At 36.6% G+C, this 27,900-nt stretch overlaps 1 protein-coding gene across 1 annotated transcript in view; it reads right to left on the bottom strand.

The window, feature by feature from the left end:
• The window catches only part of HMCN1 (hemicentin 1), a 519,438-nt gene that overhangs the window by 82,983 nt on the left and 408,555 nt on the right, over nt 1–27,900 (bottom strand). Inside the window, exons 81-89 of the mRNA XM_060035358.1 lie at nt 25,201–25,470; nt 16,835–17,025; nt 12,620–12,833; nt 11,346–11,480; nt 10,752–10,942; nt 9,103–9,184; nt 4,895–5,164; nt 4,042–4,212; nt 3,738–3,908 (exon numbers count right to left, since the gene is read on the bottom strand). Of these exons, the coding sequence (XP_059891341.1) occupies nt 3,738–3,908; nt 4,042–4,212; nt 4,895–5,164; nt 9,103–9,184; nt 10,752–10,942; nt 11,346–11,480; nt 12,620–12,833; nt 16,835–17,025; nt 25,201–25,470 (1,695 nt within the window). The remainder of the gene's footprint in view (nt 1–3,737; nt 3,909–4,041; nt 4,213–4,894; nt 5,165–9,102; nt 9,185–10,751; nt 10,943–11,345; nt 11,481–12,619; nt 12,834–16,834; nt 17,026–25,200; nt 25,471–27,900) is intronic.

The raw sequence follows: 27,900 nt of genomic DNA, 5'->3' as shown, positions 1-27,900 counted from the left end.
AAATGAAAGTAGGAAATCAATAGATAAAAATCAATGAAACCCAAAGCTGGTTCTTTGAAAAGATCATAAAATCAATAAGCCTCTAGCCAGGCTAGCCAAGAAAAAAAGAGAGAGAGAGAATACAAATTATTAATATCAGAAATAAAAGAGGGGGGGTCTATTAAAGAAATTGAACCAATAATTAATAACCTTCCAAAACAGAAAACACCAGTACCAGATGGGTTCCCTGCTGAATTTTACCAAATGTTTGTGGAAAAAATTATACCAATTCTCTCTTTCTTTCAGAGGACAGAAGCAGAGAGACTACTTCCTAACTATGGTCTCATTCTATGAGACCAGCGTTACCCTAATACCAAAACCAGACAAAGACATTATAAGAAAACGAAACTACAGGCCAATATCTCTCATGAACGTAGATGTAAAAATTCTCAACAAAATATTAGCAAGTTGAATCCAACCATGTATAAAAAGAAAATCTCTTCAGTCCCTAAGGTGCTGACATACCCCCTGGATGAAAAAGACTATCTTTGGCTATTTGCCCATTTTGCAGTGGTATACTGATAAATGTTTAACAACCAGCTCTCTGGGAGTAGGGAGGGAAACTCTGAGTTATAGCATCTGCAATTTTTGTGGTGCCAAACACTTCCACTGTGGTCAATATCTACCTACTAATATGATGTCACTAAACTCTCAGTGGGAAGAGATACATGCTCTCAGTGGCAAGATCCAGAACACCACTGACAATATGCCAAAATAACAGCTAAATTTAATCAATATAGAGGCTGGGAGATAACCAAAGAAAGACAGAAGAACAGTAAACCAACAGAAAAGTGAGCAAAACAGCAGTAAGCCAATAGTTACTCAACATGAAGAGAAAAAAAATCCTGACTTTTGTTTTATGACATTTACTAATATCATTTAGCTTTTCATTATATAGACATTAGATATCATAGCTGACAAACTGTACAAAGGTTGCTCTAATCCAGTATTTCTGGTTCTTTTTACTTTGATATATTATTCTATTATAATTAGATTTCTCATTTTTCAAGATTAAAAAAACTTGGCTTTTGGTTTATTTTAAGATTTCATAACAGTTAATTAATTTTTGTAACGTAATAGAAGTTCTGAACTGCAAATCAAGATACCCAGGATCTAAGCAAATTGGCTTGGGAATCAGACAGACCTGGGTTCAAATCCTTAATTCACTTTTAGTAGGTGTGTAACCTCAATGAATTAATTATCATATATTTTCTGAATCTTAGTTTCCTTTTCTGTACAATAGAATGCAATATCCAATGCAGAGGTAACTACGACTCATTTTTGTTTGTCAATATCCCTTTTTTAGACCATCTCAGCTAAGGTGGCTCTCCCAGTTATGCTCTATCACTTCAACTCTTTGAGTTTGTCCTGTATGCTTATCAATATCTGAATGATATTCTAATTACAGCAGTTAGAATGGTGCTCAATAAGTATCTGTTGGATGAATGAATGATTAAAAGAATGAATTAACAGCCACTCTTCTATTCCATATGATTTCTTTCAGGCTGTCAAACAAGAAACCTTGCCCCTCTTGATACAAGGTGGGCAACTAGCCCAAGCTGGCTCTCAGAGCAGTATCCTTCTCCTGGACTACCTGAGTTCAGAGGTGAGCCTGGGACCCAAACAAAATCAAAGAGCGTTCTTTCGCAGAGGCTGATACCAATTATGAGAGAGAGAGAGGAACTTTTTTCCTCTGAGGCCTTTGATTATAAGGCCTCTGTGAGCCAGCTGCCGGAAGTCATATTTCCCACCACATGGAAAGAGTTTAATGGAGAAATAAAGGCAGAGAAAGGAAAGCAGAGATGAGAGATGGAAAACATGCTAGTGAAAACATGCTAGTAAAAACATTAGCCAAATCCTTGGATTCAATCATACCTGAAAGTAGAATTTTCTATGTAAGCTACGTATTTAAGTTTGATTTCTGTCACTTTAACCTGAAAGAGCCCTAATATACCACACCCAGTAATATTCACTGTAAGAATATTTGCCCCAAACAGTTTTGCCACCAACTAATTGGCTGTAAGGTAATTTTGCTGTGAAAGATAAAACAATGATCAACAGGTTCGACAGTTTGGTTTCAACTAGTTGACAGTGGTTTCATTTCTCCATTGACTCAGTGCTCCCATTTTTATGTTATACACATCTTAGGCCTCATAATGGTCACTACAGTGACGAGCAGATGTGAGGGTCTTAAAATAGTGGATGCTAACAACTATGTATAATGACTTGATAGAAAATACGGTGATAAGAAAACTTACAGGAAATGTGAAATGAGAGCGTGTAAAGCCAGATCGCATACTATACTAAAATGATAATATATCAGTTTGCAAATCCTTTGGTGAGCACAGTCATCCCTCTCACCTGTCAAAAGCAAAAGTTTACCAAGCTATGGCAAATATAAAAGGGGCAGCTAGTAATTCATAATGGTCTTCAAGAGCATTAATTATCGATTCTTTAGCTAATTCAGATACTACAGATTGCTCTCCAAGCTGTCTTTATAAAATCTATCACACAATATTAGAAGTTGGAGGCAAAAGAATCAAGCTCCTCTTATCGCAGCAAAAGGAAACGGTTACATGCTTCCCGGTAAGTTTCTTGAAAATGGTGAAATTTTTTGCTATTTGATAGTGGAGAACACTATGTAGCCAGAATTTTGGTATTTGGGACAGAATCTGGCTTAGATGATTTGGTGAAATATAAGGACTGAAATTGTGATGGAACATTTAAATGTAGTCCAGATATGTAGGACCAGTTATGTATGTTACATATATTGATAAGAAATAGCATCCCTCGTCTGTTCATTTTACATTCAGGGATATCTGAAAAGACTTACAGCAGATTTTTTGTATATCAAAAAGAATTTATGTCCAACAAAAGATCCTGAATCCTTAATGATCAACTCTGAGAAAGGAAGTATCATCGTTTTCTAAGACATACCCCAATACAACTATAACATGAATTTACACACATTTTAAATGTATTCAAATATTTTCTGTATTTTCATTTTTCATGACAAAATGTTTTAAAAATTTTGTTTTTAATTTTTCATCTTAATTATATCCTTTTAAATGTTCCTCTTTTATTTTATCTTTATTATTTTATCTTCTACAACAAAATTGTCTTACGGTCTGTTTAGTTGTGCAGCAAAACTGCCTGCAGCAAAGGTTCTTACAGTGAAGATACCTAGAACCCTAAAATACCTATGTTGTAGTGTTGTTTCACAAAGTCAAAAACAACATGTAGATAAAGTACTGATGAGCATGGTTCCTAGCACATGACACATATTTAGTGAATGGTAGCTAATATTATTTTACTCCTCACCAGCTGTGTGTTTCTGGGCAGGTCTTTAACCTCTCTAGGCTTCATTTATTTCATGTGAAAACGAATGACTGGATTAGCTGTTATCTAAGGTCCTCATTATCTCTAAAATTCCATTAATTTGATTAAATCTACATGATTAAAAATACACCACAGTTTAGAGCCTTTTATCATGTTCAGTTATATCAGGTATTTGATGTAACACTGATTAATGTCATACCTTCACAAGTTCATCCATGAGACAGGACTAAGAACACAGAAAATGAATATGTTCAAGGGTTGAGGCCATAACATCTCTTCACAATAAAGAAGAAAAGGTAATTATAACTCCTTTGTAGGAGTTAGAAAGATGCAAGTTTTGCTTATTGGTGGATTCTCACCTGGGCAAGGTCTAATGTTGCACATGATTATTTCCACAGCATTCCCTTCACATGGCTGCCCACCATGCTGAGCTGATGGATTATTGCAAGTTCTGGTCCTGGTTCGGTTGCCATGTCCGCAGCTCCTTGTGCATTCTTCCCAAGGGCTCCACTCTGACCAGTTACCATCCACTATCCAAAGGTGACACATTACACCATTAGATATATTTCAGTTGAAAGAACTAATAGTGAGACAAGCCATAGTTAGGGAACAGAAATGAGTATCTACTGAATACGTGCCTGTCCGGTGAATAAAGAGGTTTACCTGGACACAGCTTATGTTGACAGTTCCGCATTTCTGAATCCGATCCCTGGCAAGGCTTCCCACCATTGGCTGGAGAGGGGTTGTTGCACACACGACTCCTCTTTTGGATGCCTTTCCCACAGGTGACACTGCAGGATCTCCAGGTTGACCACTGGGAAAAGCCACCATGAACTGCAAGTAAAACATTGTACTTGGTCTCTGTTTTTGTAAGTAAAAAAATTGTTAAGTCAGATTTCATTTAAGATATGCACTGGGTCTAGCGCTGAATCTATGAAGGCTGAGAGATTGCTTATGGAAGCTCTTCTTTACTGTAAAATTAAAACCTAAGCAAGATATGTATAACTGATTCACTTTGTTATAAAGCAGAAACTAACACACCATTGTAAAGCAATTATACCCCAATAAAGATGTTAAAAAAAAAAAAAAAAAACCTAAGCAAGAGAGAAGAACTTCAAACTGCTAACTAGGGTTTCTTCCCAGCTCCAGTCCTGACTCATCTGGACATGGCTGTTGAAAGAGTCAGTGACCAAGAAATTTATATGCTATTTACTGTTTGGAAATAAGTCATTCTTTAAAGCAAAAATATGCATTGATTTTTGAGAATAAATTTAACCTAGTTTTGAATACAAAATTCAGTTCGGGATTTTGAATTATTAACGTGGTATTCTGCAGCTCTCATTGGTATTGTTTCAGTCCTTTCAGTTTGTGATGTGATTTTTGTCCTAGCCCTATAATCTAGAAGTATCTTAAAGGTAGAGGAGACTTGGACTAAGATGCTTAACGATTTTTATGATTTCGATCACTCCAGCTGCTGTTTAACATGAATATCCCAGGGTGAACGAATCACACTCACCCTGCACTATTACTGGCACTCTGACAAGGACAGAACCCATCAAGTTTCGAGCAACACATTCATATTCGGATGTATCTTCTTTCTGAGCGGCGGTGATATATAATGAGTTGTTGGACAACACATTAATTCGCTCATCCCAGGGGATAGAGTGCCCCTGACGGGACCATGTAATGGTTGGATGAGGCTCTCCAGTTGCCTGACAATTCAAGATGACTTTGCCACCAGCATTAATAATAGTTTCTATTGGCTCAAGAGTGATAACAGGAGGACCTATGGAAAAAAGCACATAGTATTTCTTAGTTTTTGTGGAATCATATTAACATTTTAAGCCATATTATATAGTAACATTATTTTGAAAAAAGTTAGGCTGATTTTTTAATACACTGTAGCTTCTCAACTATTAAGGTTGTAATGGCTATTGATAGAATGTTTTATTTAGTAAATGGCAAAAATTTAAAATCCCCAAGCAGTCTAGCCTAGAGCATGGGCTCTGCAGTCATGCTTTTCTGGATTCAAATTTTGTCTCTGCTCTTTACTACCTTTTTGAATCATTGTGTCCTTAAAAATGGTCCCTAGTTCACAGGATCTTGTTTGACTCGACTAAGATGATGTAAGCACAGCTCTTCAACAAGGTAAGCACACAATATTATTAGGACTATTGTTATTGTTAACAAGGTAAGCACACAATATTATTAGTACTGTTGCTGTTACTATCATTGCTTTTGTCTGTGTTTTACATGGTGAACATTCAGTTCTTTCCCTTACATTATTTTTGAGGTAGGGATTCATTATCAACTTATTCTTTCACCAGTGGTCATCATTCTTTAATAAACATATATGAAGAACCTACTTTTTGCCAGGCATTGTGCTAGATGCTGGGGGCACAGATATAATTTCTAGCCTCAAGGAGCTAACAGTCCACTTATAAGACAGACAAATAACTCATTATTGAGCTGTGCTATAATTTACCTGTAGAATTTGGTAATAGAATAAGTAGAATAGAGTTTAGTATACAATAGGTAAAATTGTGGTAATCTGGGAGCATAAACAATAGTGACTCAACAGATCATACAGAAGCATGTCACTGGAAATGAAGAGGAAAAGGAAAATATTCAAGAATTGTTAAGAAGGTGGGAGTGATAGAACTTAGCCATTGAATGGTATGGAATAAAGGGAGGAATTGATGACTACAGGGTTTTGATTTGGGCAATATAGTATATCTTTGGGCAATCCAGCAGAACATAGGAGATAGAACAGATTTGTTGGGAGGGAGAATGGAATGATAATTTGCATCCATTTAGAACTGCTGAGCTTGAGATATCTGTAGGACATTCGAATGGAGATGTCTACACCACAGTTGGATATTCATATCCAGAGCTCAGAATAGAGATATGGGCTAGAAATATAGATTTGTGAGTCTTTCGTGAGTGGATAAGATTGCTTCAGAAGTGAGTCTAAAATCAGAGGAAGAGATCCAAAGACATAAACTATTACAACGTCATTATTTAAGAAATGGACAGAAAATGAGCCTGTAATTGAGTTTCTTCCTTGAAGAAACTCAGGAGAAAAGGGTATCCTGGCAACCAAAGGGAGTTTCAAGAAGGAGGAAGAGGTTAACAGTATCTATACTGGATGATAGCTATTCAAATAAAGTTGTTGGAAAGAATGTAAAAGGAATTGCAAAAAACTGCTGACAGAATGTTTGTCTTTATACTGGTCTACAGTGTCAGGATAGAATATGAAAGACTTCATGGAGAAGAAGCTTGGACTGGATTTTTAAAAATGAGTAAGATTACATATAGCAGAAAGGAGGCTCCCTGGAGAGAAGGAAATAGCATAGAGATGGGTTTAGTTTTGAAAGGATGATTCATCCAGGAGAGCAGTAGCATGCAGGTTTTAAACATTTGGTTAAAATCTTATAAGAAAATCAGAAGGGTTTATGTTTGAATAGGTAAGCAAAGGGGATTGTGCTTATTCTTGATAGAGTATGTCGGGATGACAGTGGTGTTTTAGTGAGACTGAACTGAATGGTGGAATGATTTGCTCAGTGAGAGTTAATGCAATCATATAATTCAAGGCAGTGGCTGCACATTATAGACCAGGAAATGTATCTGGAATGATGGAACATAAAACAAAAATAGAAGTAAAATGTGTTTTATTGTGACATTACTATGCTAGTATTTTATGTAAAGGTACCACTGACATGTCTTTTACAAAAGTAATTATTTCATATGAGGTTTGAATCCCTCAGTGAGTGTTATTAGTGTATTATTCATATATATGCCCACATCATCCTATACAATTGCCTTCTTACTTGATGTTTACATTAACATCACTCTAGGAACTTTCAGGGCTGGTCCTTTTCCTTCTCTCCCAGTGATGAGATTACATAATGTATTCAATAAACTGTTGCTGAATAAAGTAAATGCCTCAGACTAATCACGTAACGCTAAATAACAACAAAATGAATAGATGAGCTTGTCTGTTCATATTATTATGGCCAAAGAAAGTGTTAAATAAAACTTAGAATCTTAATTTAGATTGCACATTTGAACATTTCCAACTGCACATAAGGCTATAAATTAATTCAACAATAAAATTCCATATGTACATCTTTCAAAGTTGAATTAATTCTATCAGTCACATAATGATCAGTTAAATACGAGCATTTTATCTAAATGAAGACATTCCTTCTGGTGCTTTAATCTTAATTTTAAACAAATTATATTTTTGGCTTTTTTATATCCCTCATTTATTACAATGAATTTATTGTCAGTATGTAGATGAGCTAATCTAATCTAATGCAGCTTTTCTTAAACTGTCAGTGGAACACTCTTCCAGGAGAGATTAATCATGAGATGACCTACCTACACTCACCCAACAAAGGGGTGAGGAAGGTTTCACGGAAATAACATTTTTTGGGGGAAATGTAGAATATTATATTTTCCTCTTGTTGAGTTATAACTAACTCACATCTGCATATTAACATTTCTGGAAATATCTGCAGTAAAGAAATTGGTGCACCTAAGCAGGGCTTGGCATATACTAGGTGCTCTTTATATATTTAATAAATGAATAAACCTTGTTTAATCTATTTTTTTCTCAGACTTATTCAATCATGGCACTCTTTTTTCCTAATGACACCCCACAAAGTTATCATTTGGTAGATATGTATTTTAATAAAACATTGTCTTAGCAAGACATACAAACAACCTGAGTGTGTCTTTCAATGGATGAATGGATAAAGAAAATATGGTATGTACATAGTAGTCTGGCAAACAGCTGTTAGTTTGGCAAACAGCTGTTAGTAAATGCTAGTCTACAGCATCTCTCAATAGTGAATAAAGAAAATGTAAATAAATTCACCCTGTTAATTACTGAGCCTAGTCTCAAAATAAGCTGATTTCCTTAAATTGTCAACCGAATAACATTGTTCTCGGGTCAGCCCCTGAAGTGGTTCTGGGGACTGTCCAGGGAGCCATTGGAGTCTTTCATGTTTTTCTAATTATGAAAACCTGTCTTCCAATGGTTTATACTGAGGGCCTTCATCATGAACATCATAATCCTGCTCGGAGCACATAGTTATTTCACGGCAGATTGACAGCAATCGAACTGGAGCACTCTTTTTTTTTGCGGTACGTGGGCCTCTCACTGTTGTGGCCTCTCCCGTTGCGGAGCACAGGCTCCGGACGTGCAGGCTCAGCGGCCATGGCTCACGGGCCCAGCCGCTCCGCAGCATGTGGGATCTTCCCAGACCAGGGCACGAACCCGTGTCCCCTGCATCGGCAGGTGGACTCCCAACCACTGCGCCACCAGGGAAGCCCCAAGCTGGAGCACTCTTGAGTTCACTTACATTAGTCTTTATTTTCAACACTTATTTTTCAAGTGCCAGAAAATGATATTTTTGTAAGTTCATTACAACAACCGTGAGGAGCTATACGAAGGGTACTCGATTGAATATATTGCAAACAACACAAAAAAGCTCTGCTACCAAGCAATTGCAAGTGTGAGCTGCATGTGTTAGATAAAATATATTGCAAAATTATATCAGTCTTATGCTTGGTAACAGCTGCTCCATCAGCAGCAGAAAAGTAAATTAGACAGACTCTGAAAGCTACCATTAATGTACCTGCTAGAAAGTTAAATGAACAATTAAATGGACATTTCTTAAAACAAGTGTTTAATTAGAGTTTGATTAAGCAGCTTACTCTGCAGAGTCAGGCTCATGCTGCGCTCCACCACCCCAGCTTCATTGGTAGCTACACATGTATAGTCACCGGCATCTTCATTCTACGGAAATAAGCAGTGTTTTATAAAAATATGTGCCTATAGAACAGCGCAAATCACTTTTTATTACCCTGATGCTTGTTTCTATGCAATTTTGTTTTTGAGACGGTATTTCAATGGAAATAGAAAAACTTACATATATTTAACCACATAAATAGATTTCTTTTTAAAGAAAAGAAGAGAAAGAAATTCCTAGCTTAATTTTTTTCTGAACAACCTATCATTGCTCTCAGGGGACACTAACTGGCAGGAAACCTAAGCAGAAAATCACATTTTTTACAATCATTTATCCAAAATTATCCTATTAAAGAAAAATGCCAACACTATTCTTATAGATAGCTTAAAAAGCATTAAATAATCAGAACAAATCAACGAATATCTAGTTCTTTCTCATGGGGGTTGTTAAAAAAAAACATTAAGCTTAGCCTCCATTTAGAAAGCTTGAAATGTAGGAAAGAAAGTGAGGAACTAATTATTAATGATGACAAATCACAGAATGTAGTCACAAATTTATACAAATATATTATAGAAAATAAGGACCACATGAGTTTAGATTTGATGACTAGAGACACAGATTTTGCTAAGGTCTTGTGAACAGAAGAATTCTGGTCTTGTTAATAGAAAGAGTAAGTCAGTTAAGAGGAACTGAATTGAAGGAAGTGGAGGAGGGTGGGAGGAGAGAGACAGATGATTTAGGTGTTTAATCAGGGTATCAATGCATTATCCAAATAGAGATTTCTAGTAGGAAACTGTGAATGGAACCTGAAAGAGTTTCAGGGTTGAAGGTACAGGGTTAGGAATCTGAAATTGTATGGTGGAAAAAAATTAGTATTAGTATTAATATTGATATTAGAAGAAGTACCAAGGACTTCAGAAGTAGTAATGTTTGTGTAGAGGAAAAGGGGGGTAAAGCAGTAATGAAGAAGCCTGAGACTCATTCGTGTAGCTAGAGGTAGAAATCATCTCAAAATTGAAGGGACGATCAATAACATCTAAGGTTGAAATAAAGCCAAGGAGAAGAAAAGACTGAGAGTGGCCCATTGGAGCAGGTGATTAGATAGTATATACTAATTAACTAATTCAACAGTAGGTTAACAAATTACCCTCATTTAGTCTAGTTAAGAATTTTTCAGATAAAATATCTCATTCACTTGACCCCCAAATTAGAATAACTGAAAGTACTAATCACTGTCTGAATTACTGAAACTTCTGGACAGCCTCATATAGTTATTGACTTGGTGATGAAATCTAACATTTATTTGTAATTTACAATGTTGTAATTCTTCAATTTCCGCATTCTAAAACAGATTTGAGGAAGTTATCTACTGATGTTGAACAATAGGTCAATGATGGAGAACAAAGCAGCAAAATTATTTTGTTGCTTGTACTTCTTTGAAGGGCTAAAAATCATCAATTTGAACCATTGTTTCAGTTTTTTAAAAGAACCCATTGACTCAGATTTTATGATTAAAATAGGAATGCATGAGAAACTTTTCCCATCCATGGCACCTATAGAGAGGCATTGATTGTGACAGCTAAAGTGCATACTGACAATTCCAGTGTGACTTACTATAGTGCCATAAATGGCCAGGGAGCCGTTTCCAAGTTGCCGAATTCTGTGGCTAATTTCAATATCCATCCCCCTTCTGTTCCACTGGATAGTTGGAGCGGGATCACCTTTCACCTCACAATTCAGGATTGCATTACCACCAAGTGGTTCAATCCAGTTAGAAGGGTAATCACCTTTGAAGACTGGAGGTTCTGGGGAAATAACAAAAGATGAGTATAAGAAAAAGGAAGCTCCAGTAATTTCTTTGTGATTCTGATCTATTTAAAAGATAATTTAGTGAAGAGGGGAAAAGCCACTTTTGAGCCCCATGGATCTTCCAGAATTAATTGCTCATGCTAATCAATGAGATAATTTTGTCCATTTCAATAACCTAAGTGGATGATACCATTTTGTGCCAAATGATCTCTTTACATACTGCTTACCTACTTTTGAGTTGAATGTTCATAATTTTTTTTATGTCATGAATTTGCATATCTGTGAAATAAGACTAAATGGATTAATAAATTGAAGTTATATTGTATTACTATACAATAAGGAGGCAAAACACAAACCATTCATCATAAATAAATTTAAAATAGAAGACTTTTTATCTACCTTTCACATAAACAAATCCAATTGCCTTCACAAAACCAACGCTATTCTCTGCAGTGCACACATAAGTACCCGAATCTTCTTTTGACATCCTTTCAATAACAAGTTCACTGTGTCCATTTACACTGTCAAAGTGGGCTGAAGGAAACAAGGTAGAAAGCAACATAAATGCCTCTCAGTAACCTAGGAAAATAATCAGTACAGCTCAATATTTTGCAGGTTAGATTTATGAATTGGTTAGCAACTGAACCAAAGAGATCTCATTATGACACTGGAGGAGAGAGCCTTTTCCAGGGATTTCTTCCTGAGCTATTTGCTGTGTCTCTAGACACTTGTTTGAAGAATGAAAAAAAAAGAAGGAACAGGAGAAGAGAATGAAAACAAACATCTTTCAAAATTAATTTTCGATTTGAAGTACACCTTTCATCTCAAAAGGGTTGCCTAAAGCTGGCTCACAGTCTCTCTGGGTTTCAAAAAATCTTTCATTCAGAAATATGACACTTTCCATTTCATTTCTCACACCACTTTTCCTCCCAAACAATTTACATCAAAATATAATTCAACTGACCTGGCAGCTCAGAGGGGAAATCATGAAAATGTATGCTAGTTAGGTAATAAATAATAACAACAAGATTAATTTTGTAATAATTTGAACTTCTCCATAGGTGATGATGATATAAATATTTAAAAAGGTATTTACAATACTTGGAATAGAGTATAAGATAAACATGCTAATCCTAAAATAATCAATACTAAATAAGATTTTGATTAGACCAGCCAATATCTGATTATGTTAAGTATGTTTACCTTGCATGTTCTCTCCCATTCAAATTATATTTTAAAGTTTCATACTGCTGAATATTATGTGGAAAATTAAGCTTTAAAAATTGAAATAGCTAAGTTAGTACTACACCTTCAGAAAAGAGTACTGATTAAGTTTTTTAGAGTTTATTTTTCTTTAGTAAGATATACTATTATTGTTAAGGTGATACAGTTGGTGAATTCTAGTGATTAACATAAATCTTTATAGCAGAGAAAACTCAAGCTTATTACTAATTTTCCAGCAAGGCATTTGTAAATGCAGTACTTCAGAACTCAATTTTGGGATGCAACAATTTCTCTTTACAGACAATATCTTTATGCTGGTCATAAAGTCTAACAAATAGAGACACTTGTCCTCCCAGGGATGAGGGCTCCTGGGCTTTAAAAAAAAATGGAGATTGGTTTTGAGTTCTCTATGGGTGTACTATTCACTTCTTAAGAATTAAATTACCAACCTGGGATAATATTGTTATTGAAGGTCCATGTTAACTTGGGCAATGGAATACCAGTTGCTTTACAGTTTAATCGTAGCTGTTCTCCTTTATTTAATGACACATCTCCAGGAAGTTCAGTAAAAGTGGGGAGAACATGCACAGTCAGGCTGACGGTGTGTGTGTCTTCACCTGCAGCATTGTTAGCAACGCAGGTATAGGTGCCAGAATCCTCTGGCTTAAAGAAAGAAAAATCATACGGCTTAAAATTACATAATCTTCCATTATACTACATATAATACATAAAGTTACATAGCTTGGTCCCCAAAGGAGCACTCTTCTTTAAAGACAGTTTAAATTTCCATCTTGTAGTCTGAACCATCTGGCTAGCTTTTAAATGACATAATTTAAAATGTATAAGAATTTAAACAAAAGTCCATACCTTATAGAACTATAGAATTTATAATAATAAGATCTCAGAAAACTTTAAAGTTTATTAAACATCAACTGCTGTACTGCAATGTACAAATAAAGAGCAAATAGTCCCAAAGGCTGTTAGAATCTTGACAGCATAGTTGGCTCTCTGGGTAATGTGGCACCACAGTCCACCAAAATTATCAAAGGAAATGGCAAGAGTAAGGGCAATAACACCTGCAATTCCAAAACTTCACCTGCTAAATCCAGCTCTTGGCCCTCACTTTATTAGATGTATTGGCAGCATTTGACACAATTCTGGCTTCCTTCTTTTTAAAACCATGTCTTCACTTGGCTTCCAGGATACCCCATTCCCCTAGTTTCCTTCCTACTTCACTGGTTGCTCCTTTTCCATCTCCTTTTGCTGGCTTCCCCTCCACATTAATGTCTTTATGTTGGTACGTGAGAGGGCTCAGACTTAGTTCTCTTTTCTTCTGTATCTGCACTCACCTCTTTGGTGATCTCATCCAGTCTTATGGCTTTAAATATCATCTATCTACTGATGAGTAACACGATGTCCAGCCCAGATCTTTCTTCCAAATTCCAACTACATTGAACTTTTCATTCCAACTCTCTGCTTAGATGTCTAAAAGACATCTCAAACTCATGTCCAAAACTGAACTCCCCATTTCCCCTTCCTGTTCTATCTGCAGCCTTCACACCATCTCAGCTGATGGCTACTTTGTTCTTCCAGTTGTTCATGCCTTTGTTCTTAGACATTTGAGTTATCCTTTATTCTTTTCTTTTTCAGACTCTACTTGCAATCTAGCTAGGAAATCCTAGCTTCAAAGTATGTGCAAAATCCAATCACCTCTCACCCCTTCTCTGCTAATGTTCAGCTTTTTTTTTTAAATTAATTTTTATTGGAGTACGGTTGCTTTACAATTCTGTGTTAGCCTCAACTGCACAACAAAATGAATCAGCCATATGCATACAGATATCCCCTCCCTTTTGGACCTCCCTCCCATTTAGGTTACCACAGTGCACTAGGTGTGTTCCCTGTGCTGTACAGCATGTTCCCATCAGTTGTCCATTTTACACACAGTATCTGGATAAAGAAGATGTGGTACATATATACAATGGAATATTACTCAGCCATAAAAAGGAATGAAATTGGGTCAGAGACGTGGATTGACCTAATGTTCAGCTTTGAGTCCTATAATCTCTCCTCTGCCTCCAGACCATCTTCCCAACTGGTCTCTTCTGTTTCTATCCTTGCCTTCCTACCATATATTCTCATGGAATAGGAGGAGGAGGAAGAGGGGTGGGGGGAGGGAAGGGGGAGGAGGAGCCAATGCAATGTTGCAAAAACATAAGGCAGACCACATTGTTCCCCTGCTCAAAACCTGTAATGGATTCTGATTTTACTCAGAGTAAAATGCAAAATTGTTATGACCTGCAAGACACTACCTGTATCTGGCTTTCATTTTTCTCTGACTTCTTTCTCTCTCTTTTCATTCTTTTTCTTCTTTGCTTTCACTGGCCTTCTGTTTCTCAAATACATCAGACATGTTCCTACCTTACATTCTCACGTTCTTTGCACCCACCTTAATTTCTTTGCCGCTAAAATGTGGGGGAAGAGCATCCCAGTTTTCTCTGCCTGGGATGCTCCTCTTCCAGATATTTGCTTAGCTAACTCACTTCCTTCAAATTTTGCTCAAAATGTCTCCTTCCCAAAGGACATTTACTCTGACTATGCTATTTAAAAATGTAACCTGGGGCTTCCCTGGCGGCGCAGTGGTTGAGAGTCTGCCTGCCGATGCAGGGGACACGGGTTCGTGCCCGGGTCAGGGCAGATCCCACATGCCGCGGAGCGGCTCAGCCCGTGAGCCATGGCCGCTGAGCCTGCGCGGCTCCGCAACGGGAGAGGCCACAACAGTGAGAGGCCCGCGTACCGCAAAAAAAAAAAAAAAAAAATGCAACCTGTACTCCTCCAACTTCTGATCCCCTTTACCCTGCTCTTCTTTTATTTTTCATACCAGTTGTTTTCTTTTGGCAACTGGTATGAAACAATACATTGTTTATTTTTATTTGTTATTGTCTATCTCCCTCCTCTAGAAATAAACTCCACGAGGGCAAGGATCTTTGATTCTTTTGTTCCCTGATGTATTTATTCCCAGTGCCTAAATCAGTGTTGATCACACTGATAAATAAATATTTGTTGAATTAATGACTGAATGCTTCTGACTGCGTTAAGGTCCATATTACAGACTTTTTCTTCTTTTCAAAAAGTTTAAGAATATATATTTTTGCACTGAAGCATCAAAAAACTGATTGGAAATGCAGCATAAAAACTGTAATTACTCATTATAGATATAATCTAAATTTGGTTGGTTGTATACTCATTTTTTTAAAGGCAAACAGGAATAAATCATATTCCACGTAAAGGTCTCCCTACTCTGACACCACTTAGCTATTCTTAAAATTCCCAGGTTATAACAACTTAAGTTGAAAATCAAGGATTTTATGGAAGTAAAGCTTTTGAAAATCTGGTTTGCACATATTATTCACAAATAGACTTCTTATCATTTGTGTCCTTCATCCAGTTTTTATAAGCTACCTTATTGTTGACATATTTCTTAATGTATCTGAGTCACTGTCTCACTAAAAGTCTAAACTTTTCTTACTTAATTTCTTCAGGTCTAAGAGTGATTAAGGGGCCTAATTCAACATTCTTGAACCTGGGAGTAATCCCTACTGGAGATATTTACCAGCTTAAGCAAACAAACAAGTACACAAATTTATCTTTATTTTATCAATTCTAAAATTCATACTTTTAACTTTTAATATCTCTGAATTTGGGATACAACTTAAAAATTGATGATCTTCTCTAGTTTACTTGACTATATATTTTTGTCTTAGTGGCACATAAAATATTGGTGCATCTTAGAATTGATGGAAACTTAGATTTGAAAAAATACACTTTCTACTAGCACATGAGACAGAGCTAACCTATCACTAGAGCTATTTATCTGGTAATTCCAGGAGTCTGGCTAAAGGCTGAAATTATACTGTGAAGTGAATGTGATCAATTTATCATTTTAATTTGTTCAAATTTAATTCTATGAAGACTTTGTAATGAAATTTAGGCACTTTGAAGGGTAATGAAAAGGAATAAGATAGGAATAAAGCTCTGAAAGTGATTCACATTTTAATCATGTTTAATATTTAGTACCAAGTGTTGATACTCTCAAACCACATGATAATTTTTTAAAAAGTCATGTGGTATGCATAGATACAGATTCCTCTTCAAGTGGGCTCACACTGAAAAACTGAGATGCTTCCCATAGCTACAATTTTGCAGACTGGCGACGTACCACCTAAGAATATTCAAAAACCCCAGCTTGCACTGATCCCTAAGACTAAGAGTTATTTAAAAACCTGAAAAGAGCAAAAAGCCTCCTTTTTGTATTTGCTTAATAATACATCAGACATTCTTACATCTCTACTCTTCTAACCATCCTCATGCATCGTTACAAACATGGAATATAACAGAGGCTTAGAATTTTTCCTGATAAACACAGATTTCCACAAAAATAAAATAATTTTAGAAGGAGGCCACTTATGAGTTCTCACGAGCTGCTAAATACTATTCTCGGGGACATAAAATGAAATATGTGTAAAATTAATTCTTTGACCTGAACTTATAAGAGTACTTTCTTTCCTTCCATTATTAAAAAATACATTTCCGAGCTGAGTCACTAAATGTAAAAAGGTGAATTAATAATCTGGCTTAATGTATCTATTCGTGTCTATTAAACTTACCACAACATTTTCCAGAATGAGCTCCCCATAGGGTTCGACAGTGTGTTTTCCTAACAAGTTAGCCAAAAGAACATTGTCTTTTTTCCAGTTAATCGCTGGTGTGGGGATTCCATCAGCCACGCATGGAAGAACGGCTTGTGAATTCTCATTGACGGTGTAATGTACTTCTGTACTTTGAATTCTAGGTGGTACTATGAAGAGTTTAAAAATGATAGGTATTCAGGATGTTGAATTCAATAATATCTTTATTCACACTGAAAATTAACACACAATAGACTTTCTTGAGGGTAACTTGCTAGAAATACTAACAAAATTTATCAAGCCGTTTACTTGTTTCTTACTATGAAAGCAATCCATATTTTTGATGCTAGCAAGAATTCTAATGCATCTGTACTTGTTGAATATCAATTTCTGAAAAAATGACAGAACTGGTGAGAAATATTTAGATTTTATTTGACTTCCTGACTTTTCCTTACTTGAGTTTCTTTTGCTTATTGCAGTGAGGTAAAATAAACAAGAGCAACTAAAACCAAAAATGCTTCTATAGTTGTATAATTGCTAGATTTGTATCACAGAGATATTGTGAGGATAGACTAATAAAAGTCCCTAGTTAAAAACACTGCAAAATACTCACCCCATATTAAATATCACATAGTGCTAAAGAAAAAACTACTTATTGCAATATTTCACATGTGTTACAACAAATGCAAGTAAAACCAGAAAAGACATTTAATTCAGTTTTTATACTGTCACAGAAATTTTTACAGTGATTTCGTAATTCTGTGCAAATACTGCCTTTGCCTCAAATTTTTTTGAAATAGAATTTAGGCAATATAGAAAGGACAATTGACTATTTCAGGGTACTAACAAATACTTTAGTGAACTTGGAACGAAGATATTCACTTCTAAAAGAAAGGCATAAAAAATATTAAGAATACTTGGCTCAAAAAGTAAAAATAGAGATTGGTTCAAGACGGCAAAGTAGAAGGCCGTGTGCTCACTCCCTCTTGCAAGAGCACTGGAATCACAACTAATTGCTGAACAATCACTGACAGGAAGACATGGGAACTCACCAAAAAAGATACCCCACATGCAAAGACAAAGGAGAAGCTGAAATGAGGCGGCAGGCAGGGCGCTATCACAATAAAATCAAATTCCATAACCGCTGGGTGGGTGACTCACAAACTGGAGAACAACTATACCACAGAAGTCCACCTACTGGAGTGAAGGTTCTGAGTCCCATGTCAGGCTTACCAACCTGGGGGTCCGGGAACGGGAGGAGGAATTCCTAGAGAATCAGACTGTGAAGGCTAGTGAGATTTGATTGCAGGACTTTGACAGGACTGGGGGAAACAGAGACTCCACTCTTGGAGGGCACACACAAAGTAGTGTGCGCACCGGGACCCAGGGGAAGGAGCAGTGGCCCCATAGGAGACTGAACCAGACCTACCTGCTAGTGGTGGAGGGTCTCCTGTAGAGGTGGGGGGCAGCTGTGGCTCACCAAGGGACAAGGACACTGGCAGCAGAAGTTGTGGGAAGTATTCCTTGGCGTGAGCCCTCCCAGAGTCTGCCATAATCCCCACCGAAGAGCCCGGATAGGCTCCAGTGTTGGGTCGTCTCAGGCCAAACAACCAACAGGGAGGGAACCCAGCCCCACCCATCAGCAGACAAGCAGATTAAAGATTTATTGAGCTCTATCAACCACCAGTCCCTCCCATCAGGAAACTTCCACAAGCCTCTTAGATAGCCTCATCCACAAGAGGGCAGACAGCAGAAGCAAGAAGAATTACAATCCTGCAGCCTGTGGATCAAAAACCACATTCACAGAAAGACAGATGAAAAGGCAGAGGGCTATGTACCAGATGAAGGAACAAGATAAAACCGCAGAAAAACAACTAACTGAAATGGAGACAGGCAATCTTCCAGAAAAAGAATTCAGAATAATGATAGTGAAGATGATCCAGGACCTTGGAAAAAGAATGGAGGCAAAGATCAAGAAGATGAAAGAAATGTTTAACAAAGACCTAGAAGAATTAAAGAACAAACAAACACAGATGAACAATACAATAACTGAAATGAAAACTATACTAGAAGGAATCAATAGCAGAATAACTGAGGCAGAAGAACGGATAAGTGACCTGGAAGACAGAATGGTGGAATTCACTGCTGCTGAACACAGTAAAGAAAAAAGAATGAAAACAACTGAAGACAGCCTAAGAGACCTCTGGGATAACATTAAATGCAACAACATTCGCATTATAGGGGTCCCAAAAGGAGAAGAGAAAGAGAAAGGACCCGAGAAAATATTTCAAGAGATTATAGTTGAAAATTTCCCCAACATGGGAAAGGAAATAGCCACCCAAGTCCAGGAAGCGCAGAGAGTGCCACACAGGATAAACCCAAGGAGAAATACGCTGAGACACATAGTAATCAAATTGGCAAAAATTAAAGACAAAGAAAAATTATTGAAAGCAGCAAGGGAAAAATGACAAATAACATACAAGGGAACTCCCATAAAGTTAACAGCTGATTTCTCAGCAGAAACTCTACAAGCCAGAAGGGGCTGGCATGATATACTTAAAGTGATGAAAGGGAAGAACCAAAACCAAGATTACTCCACCCGGCAAGGATCTCATTTAGATTCGATGGAGAAATCAAAAGCTTTACAGACAAGCAAGAACTAAGAGAATTCAGCACCACCAAACCAGCTCTACAACAAATGCTAAAGGAACCTCTCTAAGTGGGAAACACAAGAGAAGAAAAGGATCTACAAACACAAACCCAAAACAATTAAAAAAATGGCAATAGGAACATACATATCAATAATTTCCTTAAAAGTGAATGGATTAAGTGCTCCAACCAAAAGACACAGGCTTGCTGAATGGATACAAAAACAAGACCCATATATATGCTGTCTACAAGAGACGCACTTCAGACCTAGGGACACATACAGACTGAAAGTGAGGGGAAGGGAAAACGTATTCCATGCAAATGGAAATCAAAAGAAAGCTGGAGTAGCAATTCTCGTATCAGATAAAACAGACTTTAAAATAAAGAATGTTACAAGAGACAAGGAAGGACACTACGTAATGATCAAGGGATCAATCCAAGAAGAAGATATAACAATTATAAATATATATGCACCCAACATAGGAGCACCTCAATACATAAGGCAAATGCAAACAGCTCTAAAAAAAGGATATCAACAGTAACACAATAACAGTGGGGGACTTTTTACATTTTTTACACTTTTTTACACTTTTTACATTTACACCAATGGACAGATCATCTGAACAGATAATTAATAAGGAAACAGAAGCTTTAAATGACACAATAGACCAGATAGATTTAACTGATATTCATAGGACTTTCCATCCAAAAACAGTAGACTACACTTTCTTCTCAAGTGCACATAGAATATTCTCCAGGATAGATCACATCTTGGGTCACAAATAAAGCCTCAGTAAATTTAAGTAAATTGAAATCATATCAAGCATCTCTTCTGACCACAACACTATGAGATTTGAAATCAGTTACAGGGAAAAAAAATGTAAAAAACAGAAACACATGGAGGCTAAACAATACATTACTAAATAACCAAGAGATCACTGAAGAAATCAAAGAGGAAATCAAAAAATGCCTACAGACAAATGACAGTGAAAACATGACGATCCAAAACCTATGAGATGCGGCAAAAGCAGTTCTAAGAGGGAAGTTTATAGCTATACAAGCCTACCTCAAGAAACAAGAAACATCTCAAATAAACAATGTAACGTTACACCTAAAGGACCTAGAGAAAGAAGAACAAACAAAACCCAAAGTTAGCAGAAGGAAAGAAATCATAAAGATCAGATCAGAAATAAATGAAATAGAAGCAAAGAAAACAATAGCAAAGATCAATAAAACTAAAAGCTGGTTCTTCGAGAAGATAAACAAAATTGATAAACCATTACCCAGACTCATCAAGAAAAAGAGGGAGAGGACTCAAATCAATAAAATTAGAAATGAAAAAGGAGAAGTTACAACAGACACCACAGAAATACAAAGCATACTAAGAGACTACTACAAGCAACTCTATGCCAATAAAATGGACAACCTGGAAGAAATGGACTAAATCTTAGAAAGGTATAACGTCCAAGACTGAATCAGGAAGAAATAGAAAATATGAACAGACCAACCCAAGTAATGAAATTGAAACTGTGATTAAAATTCTTCCAAGAAACAAAAGTCCAGGATCAGATGGCTTCACAGGTGAATTCTAGAAGAATTTAGAGAAGAGCTAACACCCATCCTTTTAGAGAAGAGCTAACACCCATCCTTCTCAAACTCTTCCAAAAAATTGCAGAGGAAGGAACACTCCCAAACTCATTCTGTGAGGCCACCATCACCCTGATACCAAAACCAAACAAAGACACTACAAAATAGAAAATTACAGACCAATATCACTGATGAATATAAATGCAAAAATCCTCAACAAAATACTAGCAAACAGAATCCAACAACACATTAAAAGGATCATACACCATGATTAAGTGAGATTATCCGAGAGATGCAGTGATTCTTCAATATATGCAAATCAATGTGATACACCACATTAACAAATTGAAGAATAAAAACCATATGATCATCTCAATAGATGCAGAAAAAGCTTTTGACAAAATTCAACAGCGATTTATGATAAAAACTCTCCAGAAAGTGGGCATAGAGGGAACCTACTTCAACATAATAAAGGCCATATACAACAAACCCAGAGCAAACATCATTCTCAATGGTGAAAAACTGAAAGCATAGCATCTAAGATCAGGAATAAGACAAGGATGTCCAGTCCCACCACTATTATTCAATATAGTTTTGGATAGCTATGGCAATCAGAGAAGAAAAAGAAATAAAAGGAATACAAGCTGTAAAAGAAGAAGCAAAATTGTCACTGTTTGCAGATGACATGATACTATACATAGAGAATCCTAAAGATGCCACCAGAAAACTACTAGAGCTAATCAATGAATTTGGTAAAGTTGCACGATACAAAATTAATGCACAGAAATCTCTTGCATTCTTATACACTAATGATGAAAAATCTGAAAGAGATATTAAGGTAACACTCCTATTTACCATTGGAACCAAAAGAATAAAATACCTAGGAAGAAACCTACCTAGGCAGACAAAAGACCTGTTTGCAGAAAACTATAAGACACTGATGAAAGAAATTAAAGATGATACCAACAGATGGAGAGATATACCATGTTCTTGGATTGGAAGAATCAATATTGTGAAAATGAATGTATTACCAAAAGCAAACTACAGAATCAATGCAATCCCTATCAAATTACCAATGGCATTTTTTACAGAAGTAGAACAAAAAAATCTTTAAATTTGTATGGAGACACAAAAGACTGCAAATAGCCAAAGCAGATTTGAGGGAAAAAAACGGAGCTGGAGGAATCAGGCTCCCTGACTTCAGACTATAGTACAAAGCTACAGTAATCAAGGCAGTATGGTACTGGCACAAAAACAGAAATATAGATCAATGGAACAGGATAGAAAGCCCAGAAATAAACCCACGCACCTATGGTCAACTAACCTATCACAAAAGAGGCAAGGATACACAATGGAGAAGAGACGGTCCCTTCAATAAGTGGTGCTGGGAAAACTGGACAGCTAATATAAAAGAATGAAATTAGAACACTCCCTAACACCATACACAAAAATAAACTCAAAATGGATTAGAGACCTAAATGTAACACCGGACACTATAAAACTCTTTGAGGAAAACATAGGAAGAACACTCTGACATAAATCACAGCAAGATATTTTTTGATCCAACTCCTAGAGTAATGGAAATAAAAACAAAAATAAACAAATGGGACCCAATGAAACTTCAAAGCTTTTGCATTGCAAAGGAAACCATAAACAAGATGAAACGACAACCCTCAGTAGGGGACAAAAATATTTGTAAATGAATCATCGGACAAAGGATTAATCTCCAAAATATATAAATAGCTCATGCAGCTCAATATTAAAAATACAAACAACCCAAAACAAAAATGGGCAGAAGACCTAAATAGACATTTCTCCAAAGAAGACATACAGATGGTCAAGAAGCACATGAAAAGCTGCTCAACATCACTAATTATTAGAGAAATGCAAATCAAAACTACAGTGAGGCACCCCCTCGCACAAGTTAGAATGGGCATCATCAAAAATCTACAAACAACGAATGTTGGAGAGGGTGTGGAGAAAAGGGAACCCTCTGGCACTGTTGGTGGGAATGTAAATTGGTACAGCCACTATGGAGAACAGTATGGAGGTTCCTTAAAGAACTAAAAGTAGAATTACCGCATGACCCAGCAATCCCACTACTGGGCATATACCCAGAGAAAACCATAATTCAGAAAGACACATGCACCGCAATGTTCACTGCAGCACTATTTAAAATAGCCAGGTCATAGAAGCAACCTAAATGCCCATCGACAGACGAATGGATAAACAAGATGTGGTATATATATACAATGGGATATTACTCAGCCATAAAAAGGAACAAAATTGGGTCATTTGTAGAGACGTGGATGCATCTAGAGACTGTCATACAGAGTGAAGTAAGTCAGAAAGAGAAAAACAAATATCGTATATTAACACATATATGTGGAACCTAGAAAATGGAACAGATGAACCAGTTTGCAGAGCAGAAATTGAGACACAGAAGTAGAGAAAAAAATCGTATGGACATCAAGGGAGGAAACCTGCGGGGTGGTGGTGGTGGTGGTGTGATGAATTGGGCGATTGGGATTGACATGTATACACTGATGTGTATGAAATGGATGACTAATAAGAAAAAAACAAAAAAGTAAAAATACACTTCCCACAAAACAATAAATTTTGGAATTATTCAAATACATTGCTGAGAAATGGATCAATCTTAATGACATTTTTTAGAACAATTGGTTTCAGCAAAAATTATTTTTTTATCATGAGTAAATATACAAAGATTATGTGAATGATTATATGCATAAACAATAGATAATACGGAAAATCAAAAATCTATTTTGCTGAATGGTATGTCACAAATATTCATTTTTCATTAATGTATGCTATATTTTTATTATCTCCTTTATCCTGGTTTCCTTGGAGTTTATACTTCAACTCTTCTAATGGTTACACAGTTGCGGCATTAGTACATTTACTTAAATTCATTCTTTTTCAAAATGAAAATTTTAAGGCTGTGACTTTATATTTGATTATAGTTTGGCCACACACCATACATTTTGATATGTGGTGTCCTTATTTTTATTATTTCCTAAATAATCTGAAAACCATATTCTTTGACCTACTTGTTGACTAGAATGGTATTTTTTAATGTGGCTGGGGTTGGGGTTTTGGCATTAAAAGTTCATTACTAGCTTTATTGCATTGTGGGCAGGAATTGTGGCCTATACTTTTAAATTATTATTAACAATTTCTTTGTTGTTTAGTATATGGTCAATTTTGGTAAATTTTCTATGAACACTTGAAAGAAGGAATATTATTTACTTGAAACTAAAGGACTAATGTGTATTAATTAGTTCAATTATATTAACTGAGAGCAGGTATAAAACTGTAGAAAATTCAAATACACCTGAAAGATAAAAAACAGCTTTCACACATTTTTTAAAAAGGGAAAAAGTAGAAACTCATCATTAAACAAGAGTTACCTCTGAAAATAGTAGTTGGAAATAGTTTAATTTACTTATTGTTTCTTACCACTGATACTAATAGGTATTCTACCTTTAGTCTTAAAAGTATACAATTAAAAAAATAACAAAATAACAACTAAAATATTTCAATGCTGATCTTTAGGTATTTTGTTAGTTGTCTGAATGCAAAGGAAAAAATGGTATTTTTTCTATTATTCAAATATACCTGTAAATATTTTGCTACATACTTTAAAATAATGAATCAAATAGATCTCCAATTCTCATTAGACTCACATTACATTTATAATGTAGGTCACATGGTGATTAGTTTTGAGCCAAGATGACTTGCAACTTGAAAAGTAAAGCATAAGAATAACAAAACAAACGGACTCCTCATAAGCGAAATTAAAGATCCCAATAATCACATTATGAGGGGACTGGCAACACATTAATTATCCTGGCTTTATTAATAAAATCTCTCTTTGTCACACACATATGTGCACACACGAATAAACATAGCCTACCAAAAACATATTTGAAGGGCAAGTGTACCTACATACCACATGAACACACACACTCCGCTCTTCATTACTGTTTTACATTGTTTTGATTTTCATCGTATTTTTTTTTCTGGTGTTTTTTTTCTTTGCCATGGTCATGTAGCACACTAAAAATGATTTATGCTAAACAACCTACCATGGACAGTGAGCTTGGTGCTCGTGCTGCTTGATCCTGCCACATTAGCTGCTGTGCACGTGTACTGGCCAGCATCACCAGGCTGAGCAAATGCTATTTGCAGAGCTCCAGAGCTGAGGATGTGCTGGCGGATTGATTCCATAATTACATGCCCATCTTTATGCCACGTAATGTCAGGTGGTGGGAGGCCATCTGCCTCACAGGGTAGCATGATGGGCTTATCCACAGCAATGATATATTCCTTAGGATGGGGGCTAATGACTGGAGGAACTAAAAGATACAAGGTTTGAATGTTACCTTAAAAGCAGGAATGTACCATTTACACACTACAGTATTACTCTAGCAAAGTGAAGTCACATTGACAAGAAACAAAGCCCTGACTTTACCACATCATCACCAAAGGATGGCTATAGCTTGTTTGCGTTGGAAAAGAAAATTCATTGACCCCATTGTAGAAAATTATTCTCTATCTAGTTAACAAATATAAATGATAATCAATTTTAAATAAGGATATAAACATGTACTCATGAGGGATTTCATGTCCAGAAAACTTAGACTGTGTTGACAGAGGTATTTTCTTTAACATACATGTATTGTGATTCATCAGCTACTTAAAACTTTCAAAATAGACGCCTTCAAGGTTTGGAAATTGTTCACCTGCTCAAAGATCCTTTTATTCATGCGTTTCCTGCAGTGCTTATGATCTCATATACAGTGGCCATATTTAACAAGGTATTTTGTTAATGAATAAAGGAATAAAGAAGTAGAATATGGAAAAGAATTACAATTAACCCTTGAACAACGCAGGGGTTAGGGATGACGACCCTGTGTGCTACCGAAAATCTGAATATAACTTATAGTTGGCCCTCTGTATCCTTGTCTCCTCTGTATCTGTGGTTTTTGCATCTGCAGATTCAACCAACCTTGGATGGTACAGTAATGTAGTATTTACTACTGAAAAAAAATCCATGTATAAGTGGACCTGCACGGTTCAAACTGTGTTGGTCAAGGGTTGATGGTATAGAGATAGAACTCTTCGCACTTCTTCAGAAAATGGTGGAAGGGCTTATGATTAGAATTTCTCTTCCTAGTGTCTACAACAGATTCCTAGTGTTTACAATAGATTACACTAAGGATATTCTACTGAGCTTTTCTAACCCTTTCCTGCCTTGGGGCTATTGCACATGCTGCCCTCTCTTCCTTGGACACTCTGCTACTTTTACATGGCTCATCCTAGCTCATCATTCAGGTCTCAGCTCCAGTGGTACCCACCTCAGCTCCAATAGTATCCCCCCCCACACCAAGCAGTTAAAGCTTACTTTAACCACTAGTGTAAAGTGGTCCCCACATTTTCCCATTTTGGAATATTGAAATGCTGTTAATTGTTCAAAGTGTTTCTTTTTCTTTTTTGAAAAAAAGTGCTTCTTTTTTTCATATCAATAGTTTTAATCAATTAGTGAAGGGAAAAACCCTCACTAATTCTTTTTTATGACCCTCAGTGTTGCCAAAACCAATGAATATTTCTTGGTCATCATCCTAACTGACCTTTTGCTTGCATTAAAAAAGCTGTCTACTCCCTTCTTGAAACACTGTCCTCTCCTAGCCTCCATCTAGTTTTCCTCTGTCATCTCTTCCCTCTCCTTTGTATTCTTTTCCAGTGTTCTCTCTTTTCTCAGACCTCTTAACAATGCAGAGTCCTGGGGCTTTGTCCTTAAGATATTTTTGGTCCAAATTCTCATCCAGTCTTATAGACTGAAATACCCTGATTACTTCCAAATTTATATCTTAGACTATACTTCTCCCTTGAGTTCTGAATTCATAAATATTCAACACTTTTTGACATCTCTGCTAGGATTTCTAATAATTTCCCACATCTAACATGATTAAACAGAAGTCACGCTTTCCCTCCTCCCAAACCAGTTCCTCCCCTTGCATCCCTCACAGCTCTATCTCCCATCTCTAGCTCAGGCCCAAAGCCCAGGAAACATCGTTAACTCTTCTCTTTTCCTAACCTCCCAATCTGATTAATCAGCAATCCTGGCAATTACATCTCCAAAGAGTTCTTGAATCCACCACTTCTTGTTCATTTTACCCTGCAACTCACACACCCACTCGCACTCCCAGCCAGACCGTATCACATGATGCCTAGAGCACTTTACTAGCTCTTCCAGCTCTAGTCTTGTGCTTTCTCGAAATCATTATCTATATACCAGCAAAAGAGGTCTTCCTAAAACCAAACAAGAGTCTTGGTTAAATCATTAAAAGGCTTCAACATTGCACACAGAAGGAAATCTTACCCCTCCTCTGGTCCTTTGGGCACTCTGTGCACTGGTCCCACTTTCTCTTCTGACCTCCTTCACATTTTGCCAGCCTTCCCAGGTTCATTACTGTCAGCCACACTGGCACGCTCCTTTTCTTACCCTTTCCTGCCTTGGGGCCATTGCACGTGCTGCCCGCTCTTCCTTGGACACTCTGCTACCTTTACATGGCTCATCCTAGCTCATCATTCAGGTCTCAGCTCCAATGGTAACCCCCCTCAGCTCCAATGGTACCCCCATCAGTAGGTTAAAGCCTACTTTAACCACTAGTGTAAAGTGGTCCCCACATTTTCCCACTAGTCTCCATCTCAGCCTTTTGTTTTCCCTCTGCATAGCATATGTCAGAATTTATCATAATTTCATTTATTTGGTAGTTTCATTT

This window comes from Delphinus delphis, chromosome 1 (assembly GCF_949987515.2).
Source record: "Delphinus delphis chromosome 1, mDelDel1.2, whole genome shotgun sequence".
Lineage (NCBI taxonomy): Eukaryota > Metazoa > Chordata > Mammalia > Artiodactyla > Delphinidae > Delphinus > Delphinus delphis.
Note: the sequence above shows the minus strand (reverse complement) of the source record. Positions and strands in the feature narration are given on the sequence as shown.